The following is a 12,412-nucleotide window of genomic DNA, read 5'->3' as shown; positions in this document are numbered from 1 at the left end:
CCTGCACTGCGGTGAGAGACCATCACAAGTTGTGTCAAAGTGTCACTCACCACAGAAACAAAGAGCTGCGAACTACGAGCATCACACAAAGTCTCAAACATTTTTCTCTCTTGCAAGAAGAAAAGTGCAACCTGGAATTACAAACGTCAACCTTCTAAAGATAGTAGTCCTCGTTTTACTGAGGACTATCTGGGAGTCCCATCTTGGGTCTACCCTTCAGTGGCAAACCACCTGACATCCATGTATCACAACAGTCTGCAAGACGTCACGCTTCACTCACTGCACTGATGAGCTAATGTCCCGCAAAGCTAACGAAAAGCCGGAGCTCCTACCGGTTTCTCTGGAGATCTGGATGAATGCCTCCACGCCACTCTCTCCATAGTTGCCCTCGGAGGCGAGCGTGGACACGTAGTTCCACTCCATCGCCGTCACGATGTCCATCATGGCCTGGGCCTGGTAGGAGTCCGGTGGTACCACGCGGGAGAAGAAGTCGTAGCGGGTGTTGTCACTCAGCTCTGGCGCCGTGGAGGCGTAGCTGATCTGAGGGATCTAGACAGGAAAAGTGAGAAGAGAGAAAAGAGGTTATTGAGGGAAGGATGGAAGAGAGGAGGAGCGGTGCTAAAATGCAGCTTGTTGATTCAATGTTTGGCATGACTGCGAGGCAAAACAGTGTAAAACGGTCTCATCTCTCCGTTAATTGTTTTACAGTCTCTAGACTAATGTGAAAAGGGAGGACTGTGTGTTTTCTGAAGTTGTCTCATTTCATATTTATCATCACAATCAATTTGTTCGCCCACTAGCAGGAGAGAAATACCTTATCTAGAAAAAAAAGGTGAGTCAGGCAGCGATGATTCTCGTCTTATTTCACGCCTTCATGCATATTTTCATGGGATGTATATGTAGGAAAGAGATATAAACGCTCCATACTCCCTGCGGGATCGCTGTGATTAATAATTCTCTGGGATGTATGGAGCAGTCAACATCGCCAAAGTTAAAATTCAGCTGCAGCACCGTCGACTTATTGTCTGCTCAGCGATGAGAAACAAGCAAACAAACGACTCCAGAGCGAACAGGTGGGGAGGAGAGGAGCAAAAGTGGTAAATAACTGGGAATCAGAACGTGGGATGAAAGTCATTTCTCAACGCCGGTGTCGCGGCTGACAGATTAAGGGTAGCGAGAAGAGAACCTGACGCGGGAAGACGGACACGAAAGAGACAGCGGGGACCAGGCAGGAGGACAGACAGACAAAAAGCACAACAGGCAGATGGGAGGATGGAGAGACAGAGGGTGACAGAATGACATGAGACACACACAGGCACACACACAGGTATTGTTAGTGATAGGTAGCGTTAACAGGTGGAGAGGTGTCACGTGGTTGACAGGCAGATTGATTTTCCCCCTGACAGAGGGGGACAGCAAGGGAAGACCCTGTATTCGCCAACACACACACACACACACACACACTGGACAGACGTCTCATTGGCATTCATTGGGAGTAAGACTTAACTGCCAATCCAAACCAAAACAGAAGGTGTGTCAGCTGTCTGTCTCTTAGACACAGCCACACACGCGCTCGCTCTCTCCCACACGCACATACACACAAATAAAGCCTACAACTGCTGAACACAGCAAAAGCCGTTGATGAAAAGCGGGTTTGTGTGTGTGTGTGTGTGTGTGTGTGTGTGTGTGTGTGTGTGTGTGTGTAAGTGTGTGTGTGTGCGTGTGTGTGCGTGTGTGACTGGAATGTTTCTAAAGCCCATCACTCACTGTCTTGACTCCCTCTGAGCGTCATCACAAATCCCTGCTACCCTGCATCTACACCTGTCTTTGCCATTTTAAAAGGTCAGGAATCTTTTTCGGAATCGGTCTTCTTTGGTGCCGAAGCGCTGCAGAGAGCAGGTGTAAAGCAGCCCTGAATCTGGGCTTTGTTGCTTCAGGAGCTGACTTACAAAAAAAAAAAAAAACTAAACAAAATTCTGAACCTGAGCAGTATCCATTCGCCTCCTCGGGCACAGAGTATATAAAGATCAAACAGCGAATATGTTTTACTACCACGACAGTGATCAATGCACCCCACTGAGGGGAAGGCATCTCTTTTTTTTTTTTTTCTTAAATAGCCAGATATCTAATTCTGGACCAAAACTGTCTTTCTTATTTGTGTGTTTAATAACCTTCCATTACTCTCTGTGAACTTGGTGGGAGTTCACATTCGGGGCACTTCAGTACTGTTATTGGTCCTCTCTGCCCAGGGAATACAGCTGGAAACTTTCATAAACTTGAGGATGTGCATGTATAATTCATAGTGGGTAGAGATAAACAAATGAAAAGAAAGAATTGGGGGGGGGGGGGGGGGGGGGTCAAAGCTGGGCCAGCAGATGGAAACAGTTGGTACAACAACTTGTGTTTGTGGAGCAGCACTGTATATACTGTATGTGCCTATGTACATGTGCATCAATGTGTATTAGTGTGTGTGACGCTCCTCTGTTCCACTTGTCCTTTTACTCTCTACGTGCATTTAAATAGAAGAATATCCATATCAAAGACAAACGAATGCATGGAATATGAGACACTTGTCTGTTTACAGCAGCTATGGGAAAGTAACCCTTGTGACCTGGGCCAACCGATTACTTTGATCTTTTGTTATTTCGCTCTACAGCTGGGAAGCGCAGAAACGGAGACATACGCAGGCACAAATGCACTGTTGTGTACACGGCGCAGACATCCTCTTGTCATATCATCATTACTGAATATGAGGAGGAAAAGCAGAGAGAAAGGAAAGCAGTGGAGGACTGCATGGATTCAGTGACATCTAACACTGCCTGCTGCAGGCACAGACTCAACACTGCCTTCCACACCTGCGCTCTCTAATAATGAATATTTCTGCAGATATTTCTTAACTTGCGCAGCCAGAGATTCCCCCAGACGCACGTGTAGGCACAGGAACCTTCTTAAACTGCGCACGTCTGATGGCATGTGACATTTGAGTGTTGTAAATCATTCATGTGCTGAGACTTGCGACCGACTCCAGCCTCTTTCAAAGCGCTTTTGGAGTTGTAGTTAGAGGCGGGAAATTAACGGCTTGGTTCCCCCACATCGCCAGGGAAGAAGATTATACCTCCAATCCCCCTAATTCCATTTGCTCTAATGAATATGAGTGTGTGTGTGTGTGTGTGTGTGTGTGTGTGCCTGTATGTGTGAGCGAGGGGGAAATGCAAGTGTGTATGATAAAAATAAAGAGAGTATGTGTGTGCTGTTGAATGTGCACTTTCAGTTGGCACTAGAAACACTTGATACACAATTATCAGTCAATTTGCACATTGCACTAACCGTCCTTAATCAATACTCATTGACATTTTTTTTTTTTTTTTTTTTTAAGTCTGCTGGCAACATTGCTTTAGGGATGGTAATGTCAAAGCCTGTCAGTCTGTCGAATTGGCTGAAATCACCGCCACGCTAAAGTCCAGCCTCCCAGACTGTCCAGTTTTTTGCCTCAGTAATGTCAGTATGTCAGTGCATCTGTTTTGCCAATCCATCAACACTTCATAGCAATAAAATTAATATTTTCTTTATATATTTATGGTCTTGCAGAGAAGTGTTTTGCTGCATAATAAACAAATGGATGAGGTATTTGGTTTCCATTCACTTACATGTGAGATTTCAAGCTAACTATACGTGGACTTTTAAAATACATACACAGCACGGCATGTCAGTGTCATTCAATAATCAAAACACGTCGAATCTTTGAAGCCCAAGCTTCTGGAGATTACCAAAGTTCCACTGTGCATGACACCTTAAAGGCTGAGAGTTTTCACCCTCTTGCACCATTCTTAGCAGAGGCGTCTGAACCAGCTCGGAGTCCCTTTACCTCGCCACTAAACCTCTTTAGAAGACTGAACTCTTCTCTACGTAGCAACAAACACGAGCTCATCTATTACACGCAGCGTGGCTGCCATTGAACACCAATTTGGGCATTCCGGCAAAGATATTAAATCTCTGTTCTTTTGCTTAAGTGGAGAATTGATCACAATGAAAACATAATACAGACCTTCCCTTGGCCATAAAATAACAGAGATTAATTCTTAATTGAGCTGTATTCCCCCTCCGAGCAAAGACTATGGAGAAAGCACAGACTAATATGTCTTCCCTCCATGACAACAATCAATGCACACCAGTAGGCTTATGATGTCTCATTTTTCTGAGTGGTGGAAAACACATTTTTGAGTGAAACTTTTCTTAAATAGTGCCTTTTAATAGCCAATCATACTCGCCAGTATCTTCTGAGTGAACTCTAGGGGAGCGAAACCAATATAAAGCAATATCCTAGAACTCCTGTCACTTACGGACATTCAGGGCTTCCAAGTCTATTTCTTAATGGCTTCTGCGATATTGGGAAAGAGTTTCATCCCTTTTAGACCCAATCCCACTGGGGAGCTGAACAGATAGCCAGCAGCCGGATTTGGACCTTAACAGACCCAATGATTCGAGACGGTGGCTTTCCTATGTGTGTCTCCCTCGCCGAGGACTGAAAACTGAGGAAATCCAGTCATTCTCACAGAGGAACCAAGGAGAACATGCTCAAAACAATGGAAACAATATAAAACAAATGATGCTGAGGAGTAGCGGAAATCTTATCTTTAAGATAAGATAAGGTAAGATAGGACTTTATTGATCCCACACCGGGGAAATTTAGTAAGCTAAAGATACCTTTGAACAGCTTTAGTGACCTTTTGAAATGTCACTTGGAAGGTCTATGGGAAATCAAAGATATCTGAGGCAGAATAAAGGCTACCAGTCTAAATATTCTCTTGCAAAGAGACTGGAGTCTTTGATCTAAAGTGGCCCTTGAACCATAGTCTGACCAACATTAAGTCCATCTTGACCTTTAGCCTCATCTGAGAGGCTGATTATGTGTTGTGTTGTGGTTGCGCGAAAACAAAAACTTCTGCATCTATATACATTCATATCTGATAATGTGTGCGAACAACATGACTGCATGCACAAATCATGACTGCGTGTGCACGCTTGTGTGTGTGTCTGGCGGTAATTGAGCTGTCGGGGGGGCCAGAGTCTGAGCATTAGGTTGATAGATGGCTGTGGTCTGAAGCTAATTAACCCCAATGCATTACACACATGTGCAGCCTCTCTGTTGCACACGCCCCATAAACACACACATGCACGCGCGCACACACACAATTACAGCAAGAGAGTAACTGAGTGAGATGTACAGTGGCTGGTCAGGGTCAATGACGGTGATGAAATTAATTAAACACAAACGAGGGTGAGCATTAAATTCACATATTCAACCGGTTTTAAACGAGTCCACCTTTTTAGAATTAGACTTTTGCTCAGAGACAAACTGTGAAATGTCTGGATTTGTAGTTGTTTTGCAGCCACAGTAACAAAGCTTGGCCCAGAATATCTTTTCCCAGATTGAGCGGGAACAATTTTTGAGCGTGATATCAGAGCACGGATAGCGAGGGAAGGAAGGCACACATAAATTGATCTGGCCGTGTGAAGCCCTGGTTTTGAGTCAGCCCAGAGAGTTGTTTACTTGCTCGAAATTTGACTGGGTCCTCTAACAGCCAGCCGTGGTCTGTGTCTAATGAGGAGAGAGGCCTGGCACAGTGGGACCTCACCAAGTTAATTTAGCAGGATGGAGGCTGGTGGGGCTGAGAGTTGGGTGTCTCTCGCTCTGTCTGACCCCGTCGTCTCTGTCTGGGTCCATCTGCCTCTCTTCTTCTTCTCGCTGTTGGCCTGTCGTCGCTGTGCCTATCCTCCTGTCCTTACATGCAACTACCACATCACTAACTACAATAACTACCGACAATAGATCTACTTTTTATCAAGGAGGAAATAACAACAGTTATCTCTTCCTATGCATGTATTCATTAACGTTCCTTTAAGTGCTGCATGGTAGGAGGAACATCCTTTTCCACTGTATCATGTCACAATATCACGTTATTTATCTTTTTCACCTCAACTCTTCATTGGAAAATCATCAAATGGAAATTTATGCAATGTACATATTTATTCCCAAATTCATATTTGGTGTGTTTGGAAACTTCTGAATTCTCCACAAGAATTTAAAATAATTCTTTAGGCTTGAAGGACGCTTGGCGCACAGCACGGCATGAGCGACCCAAAAGCGAGTCGGCGAGGTTTAAGCAGTTTAATTTGAAATTTGAAAAAATAATTTGACCAAAAAAAAACAAAAAAAAAACATCCATATTACCAGCCTTCCAATCGTAGTTTCAATTGTTTCAAAGCCAGAGAGATTGAGAAGCACAGAGAGACAAAGAAAAGAAAATATGGCCTCATTCTATTGAACTTCATTGTTACTCTCTCTGGATCAGAGATGCCACTTTAATTGCTCCTATACAACATTGATATTCCCTTTGCTGTCTCACTTTTACCCTGTGTATGCTCTCCACATCAGTTCAGAATAGAATAGTAGCCTGTAATTTGTTTGTTGACAAGTAAACAAAAACAGGTAGACAAGACGAGAGACGGTGTGAGAAAAAAGGTAGAAGGAAAACACTTCATGAGAGCACAGAGATGGGAAAAAAAGGGGGCTGAGAGTGAAGAGAAACAGCAGAAAGGACAGAATATGAAGGGGGGCAAGGAGCAAGAAGCAGGGAGAGAGGAGAGATGACATAGAAACATTTAAAGAGAATGAAGAAGAGACATGAGAAACAATGAGAGGGAGAGATGAGAGAGGAATGATGAGAAGGAATGTTTAGCAGAGGCACAAAGAAGAGGCAAGAAAGGCAAGGCAAAGAAGAGAGAGGAATGAAAGGGTGAGAGAAAAACTATGGGAAGAGAGGAGGAGGAGGAGGATGAGAGAAAGCCTGAAAGGAGACGGATGAAGGAAACAGATAATTGATGGGAGACAACAAATGGAGGCAGGAGGAGGAGCGACGCAGATTCCTCGAAAAAGAAACAACAGGAAAGATCTGAGTCGAACAGAAACCAAGAGAAGTGAAATGAGAAGAGTGTTTAAAGAGCCAACAGGTTATGAAAAGAGAGAGAGCTGACACTGATAGAAGATAAAAAAAAAAACAAAGGGAATGGGAAAGAGGCTAGTATGCAGAACGCAAATGAGCAGAAGTGACACAGATAAGATTGATGTAGGCAAGAGCAAAGACGGAGAAAAAGAGGGAAAGAATTACAAAGAAGCAGCTCAGATAAAATGACAGAAAGAGACGAGCACACCGAGGCTCCACTTAACCCCTTCCTGTCCACATCTCTCATTCCTTAGTCGCATAAATTACCATCTCGACAGCTGTAAGCGTCTTGGTGCCACCGAGCAAACAGAGGAATCTAGATGTAGATGTGTCAAAACTGCAAAAGCGAAAAACCTCCGATCGATGAGAAAAATTGAATAAGTGGTTCTATTAGCTTTCCACAGACATCGAGTTCATCTGGGAGCTCTAAGTATATGCATGGCACTGAATTAATGACCCAGTGGGCCATTAAGTCCCTGGAGTTGTTCAGCAGCCCTGTGCAGACTGCAGCAGCGAAGGTGATCGTATGGTGGTAATAATTCCTCGCCACTGAAGCCACGCAACTCACTCACCAAGTTACTCCTGCCCCCACTTCGTTTCAGAGAGCTACTGGCTTCGCAGCATCGCTGTGTCGGCTGAGCGTGCCTCATGCAGCACATGTAGCATCAGTAATTAGCGGTTAGCAGCACTGTTAAAACTGTAATCTCTGGTTATATATGGTTTTGGTCTTATTTGAAATGTAACATGCTGAGGTTTTATCCCCAGCACTCAGGGCTACTGGCATTGAGCAACAGAAGTTTGAACACACTGAAGTAGGATTTTATTTCTACCTGGATATTTTTTTGCAAATAGATGCCTGCAGATGACTACATCGGGGCCTTATTAGCTGGAAAACACAATGGGACCCCAGACTGAACACACACATCACTGAGTCAGACATTCTGTTCGCAGCGCTACCAAGTGGGAACACTAACATGGAAAATACAAGATGGACCCTAAAATTGAACTCTCCATACCCCTGCAGGTATTACATGCTCAGGGTGACAATGAATTAACCATGGTGACACAGAAAGCTCCGGTACAGAGGCAGCAGGTAATACCAACCCACCGCCTCAGTCAATTTAAATTTCAAGAGGAACCTTATTAAAGGCTGCACTTAGGTCGGAAAGATTTACAATTGCGGCGATGAATCTGCACCCGCTGGGGGAAGGTCAGACGGGTGGCTGGAGGACGGGGTCTGACAGCTCACTGAGGTGGAGTGGCGGTGGAGGTGCCACCGTCACACACACGGTGCAAATTCTGGTGAAATGATGTCTGCGCTTTTGAGGCATGAGCTGAGGCACGACTCGCTGGGACAACACCTGTGTCTAAGCGCGCACACACGGACACACACACGCAATATTAGAGAGGTGAGGGTGGCCGGAGTGCTGGAGGCCGGGGACCTGAGGCGACGCCATTTAATATATCTCTGTCAATACATTATCACTTTCTCTCTCACGCAAACCTCTCTCACCCTGTGCCACGCAGTCTGGAACCAACACGACGGGCCATCTGTCCTCACCTGCTTTCCACTGTTTGCCATACAAATCCAGCGATGATGCACAACAAATGCTGAAGGACACAAGTCTCCTACTTACTCACACAACCAGCAGATTTTATCTTGCTGGATCTGAACTCTAGTTTTTAATTATCACTTCTAACCACTATTCAGCGTTGACATTTTGACAGGTGAGGCAGCATCTGAATGCATCCGGAAAGAAAAGTTGCAACAAACTGAGGATTTCTAACCAATTTTAATCACCCTATAAAGTTTAGTCCAGCAAATTGACATCAATAGAGGAACCAACAGCATAAGCATGTGGATTAATGCTCTTATTATTTCTGACAGTTAAGAAGAAGGCCTCCTTATTTTCGCTCATTATCTGCTATCTAATATTATCCCAGACAGTGAAATCTGTATGGGGCAGCCAGTAGCTTAGCTGCTGTCTATTATTCATAAATCAAATTATAATTTTTAGTTCACTTCAGCGACGGAATGGAGGGAAACGTCCGTAATGATTTGAGGCTGACTCGGTAACTCACGTCTGCTCATGCACACAAACAATCTACTGCACGACTGATTTCATTGATTGAGCAAATAAACAAATAATAACTTTTATAGTCACTCCTGGTGCTATGGCTCAGTTCTTTAGTGTCTCTTTCTCTGTCCTTATCTTGTTTCTCTCCACCACATCTCCCATACCTGTGAGGCCTCCCTGACTGCTTGTATATGTTATATGTTCATCTAACAGCTGCATCGCTTCAGCAACCTGAATCTCATGTGCAGCGATACACACATACTGTGGGAGGAAGAATACTTGAACCTAGCCAAACATCTGCAGCGTCTCTGTTTTGTCTCTCCCTGCCGTGAAACAAATGTGCTATCCAACAGTGCTTCATTGTGAGTTTTGTGCATGATAGCGTGTGTGTGCATGTGCATCAACAAGAGCGTCTGACACCTTCCAGCGTTCATGTCCGGTGTTCCTGTATGCATTACTGTGTCACGCTGTGCAACTGTAGCAGCAAATGTCATGAATTCCTCCAAACACACACGCAGAAGCACATACACTTCAGTCTCTTCCTTTTTAGTTTTGCATACACACTGTGTGCAGCACGGCGGTGCAGTGGTTAGCACTGTCCCTTCACACAAAGTGTGTTTGAACCCACAGGACAGCTGGGGCCTTTCTGTATGGAGTGCATGTTCTCCACATGTCTGCGTGGTTTTCCTTTGGGTGCACCGGCTTCCCCATGCAGTCCAAAGACATGCAGGTTAGGTTAAATGGTGGCTCTAAATTGGCCGTGAATGTGAGCAACCTGTCCGGGGTGGACTTGCCTCTCACCCAAAGTCAACTGGGATCAGCACCAGCACCTGGAGCCCTCCAAAGGATAAGCTGTTATAGATAATGGAGGGATAGAAGGATATGTACTGTAGGCAGAAGACAGCAACACACACTGAGAAAAAATACAGTACGCACACCTGCCAGTGTCACAGAATTAGGAGTCAGAGCGAGTCTGACTTCCAAACAGGTATTCCCTCGCATCAAACCCATTAGGCACATATTCCCATTGTTACACTTGTAAATGAGCCTCATACATCATGCAATATGCCAGCAGACCTGCACGGAAAGCATTCTAAATCTGTTTAATGAAAAACAACTTAGCAGCAAATTAGAGGCTAGAAAGTCTTTAAAAACCATTTGAGCGTGCATGCTCTGGTTATGAAATAGGTTTTGGTTAAGTGTTCGGCGCAAGGACTTTTTTTTTTTTTTTTCTTTTTTTTCTTTTTTTTGAGACAACACAAAGCTGACAGGTTTCCCCCAGGGGCAGACAAAATCAGTGCATGCCCACGCATGGCTCAAGCACGCTCAGCTATTGTCGTGACTGCCAAGAGTGTGTGTGTGTGTGTGTGTGTGTGTGTGTGTGCGTGTGTGTGTTTTTTTGCTTTTTCTTTCCGGACTGTGTGGGAGCTGGGACTCCTCAGTGCTTCCCAATTGCCAGAGTGCGTGTGCATATGTGCGATCTGATTTATTTCTCTGTATGAGCTCGTTGACCCCTCACAAGAGACTCATCATCAGCTCAGCAGGCAACCACTTCACATTGGTCATGTTTTGCATATTACATTATGTATCAGCATCGGTATGTGTGCGTGTGTGAGAGTGTTACTACTGAAGTCCCTCAACACCTGTGCTAGAAATGTTGTACACTTTGTACATGTGAGACAAAATAGGGAGCATTCAATGGTGTGGCTTGTCCTTGCACCTGTACTGGGTAGTAATGCATACACATGAATTGGACTCGATTGCATTATACGACACCACGAAATATGGCCTCACAGATTACCATCGAGGTGAATCGATACCCCTCTGACACAATTTCAATAGAAATGTAACACTATTAATTCTCTGATTCAGATTTTTTAATGACTACACAGCCAAGCTGTTTGAGTTGGCTTCAGTGTGGGTTGGGTAGATCGCAGTTCCAAGAGCTCTGAGGGTTTTGGGGTTTTTTTTTCTTTTCTTTTTTAGCTGATGAGGCGTTTCCTTAAATTCTTATTTTATTTGAGTGCATAGACGTTTTAATGATTCAGTGATGGATACAAGCTTGTTTGGGGAGTTTGGGGATGTGACCTGCACTTGTAATTTGTGTCTTTGTGTTAAGTAGCATATTATTAACTGTCCAATTTACCTGCTTTCATCACTGTTAGAGAGGGGGACTCTTGATGCGTGTGTTGCCTGCAGAGCCAATGCTGGATGTGAAGGGCTTGTGTAGGGAAAGCTACTGATACAATGACAGACTCAGAGCTCAAAGTCTACGTCCAGCACTTATGATAGAATGAAAAGCTTGACAGGCAGAGGAATCTGTATACATATACACATCTATAGCATACAGTCCCTGTAAAATAGGATATGTGAAATTCCCCCTTTCCTTGGATCAGACCACCCGTGTTTCTGTGGTAGTGTTGACGCGATGAAACCCCTGAATCTTTACTGTGCTGCACATTAAAGTGATTCTAATTTTGAGAATCAAACAGCTTGTTGCCACAGCGGTCCCTGTGCCTCGGCGAAGCCACAAAAAGCACAAATGGATTCTGACATTTCAACAATTGTTTCAAGGTTGAAACAACAGCGCAGCAGATGGTGAGACATTACACTCATCTATTTCTTGTGCTCCCAAGCATTGCTAAATGGCCGCTCAGGCAGGCCCACCAACAGGTTAACGGAGTCAAATAGAAAGTGACTAGTTCAAATAGTAGCGCTGCTGTTGATGCAAGAGGTGAGTGAAAAATAAATGGAGTGTAATTGTAGGACAGCATCCACAGAGTATGGCCATAAAAAAAAGTCACTGCCACTAAAGATCAGGAAGAAAAATTAGATCTTGACTCTTAAGTTGTTCAGTGTAGGCAAAATGACGGTCATGAAGCGTTAGCAGGTGCTTGTACTCAAAAAAAAAAACAACTTTATCTTTATGTACATTAGCACACATAATTGCTCAGGATGTTGCTCAATGGTCATTCACTCAAGCACGATGTGAGTGCAGCAGAAGGTAACTGCACTCAAAGGTGAGGTGACCGCGGTCACATAGTATCAGGTGGACACTGGAAAAACAGCTGCAGCATTTTAGCTCAGTAATTCACCTGCCCACGCTTCTAAAATCAAGGTGAAGGGGAAAGGATGCAACATCCTCCGCGCTTCCAAGTTTCCCCAATGCTAACTTCACTCCATTAAACGAAAACTCCCGACGAGAACCGTTCTCTTAGCCCGTTAGGGAAAGCACATGCAAGAGTGGTGGAGGACCAGCTCATTATCTGTACCATATGGTCTCAAGGGAAGCGGTGTCATTTTATTTTTAGGGAAGAACGCACTCGCGCT

At 44.4% G+C, this 12,412-nt stretch overlaps 1 protein-coding gene across 4 annotated transcripts in view; it reads right to left on the bottom strand.

Moving 5' to 3' along the window:
• grm8a (glutamate receptor, metabotropic 8a) overlaps nucleotides 1-12,412 on the bottom strand; it is a 204,484-nt gene that overhangs the window by 123,632 nt on the left and 68,440 nt on the right. For all 4 annotated transcript variants that reach the window (XM_076721878.1, XM_076721876.1, XM_076721877.1 and 1 more), the window contains exon 3: nucleotides 333-549. In XM_076721878.1, the coding sequence (XP_076577993.1) occupies nucleotides 333-549 (217 nt within the window). The remainder of the gene's footprint in view (nucleotides 1-332; nucleotides 550-12,412) is intronic.

Source organism: Chaetodon auriga, chromosome 22 (genome assembly GCF_051107435.1).
Source record: "Chaetodon auriga isolate fChaAug3 chromosome 22, fChaAug3.hap1, whole genome shotgun sequence".
NCBI classification, from domain to species: Eukaryota; Metazoa; Chordata; class Actinopteri; order Chaetodontiformes; family Chaetodontidae; genus Chaetodon; species Chaetodon auriga.
The sequence above is the reverse complement of the archived record's forward strand: the minus strand, read 5'-3'. Positions and strand labels throughout refer to the sequence as shown.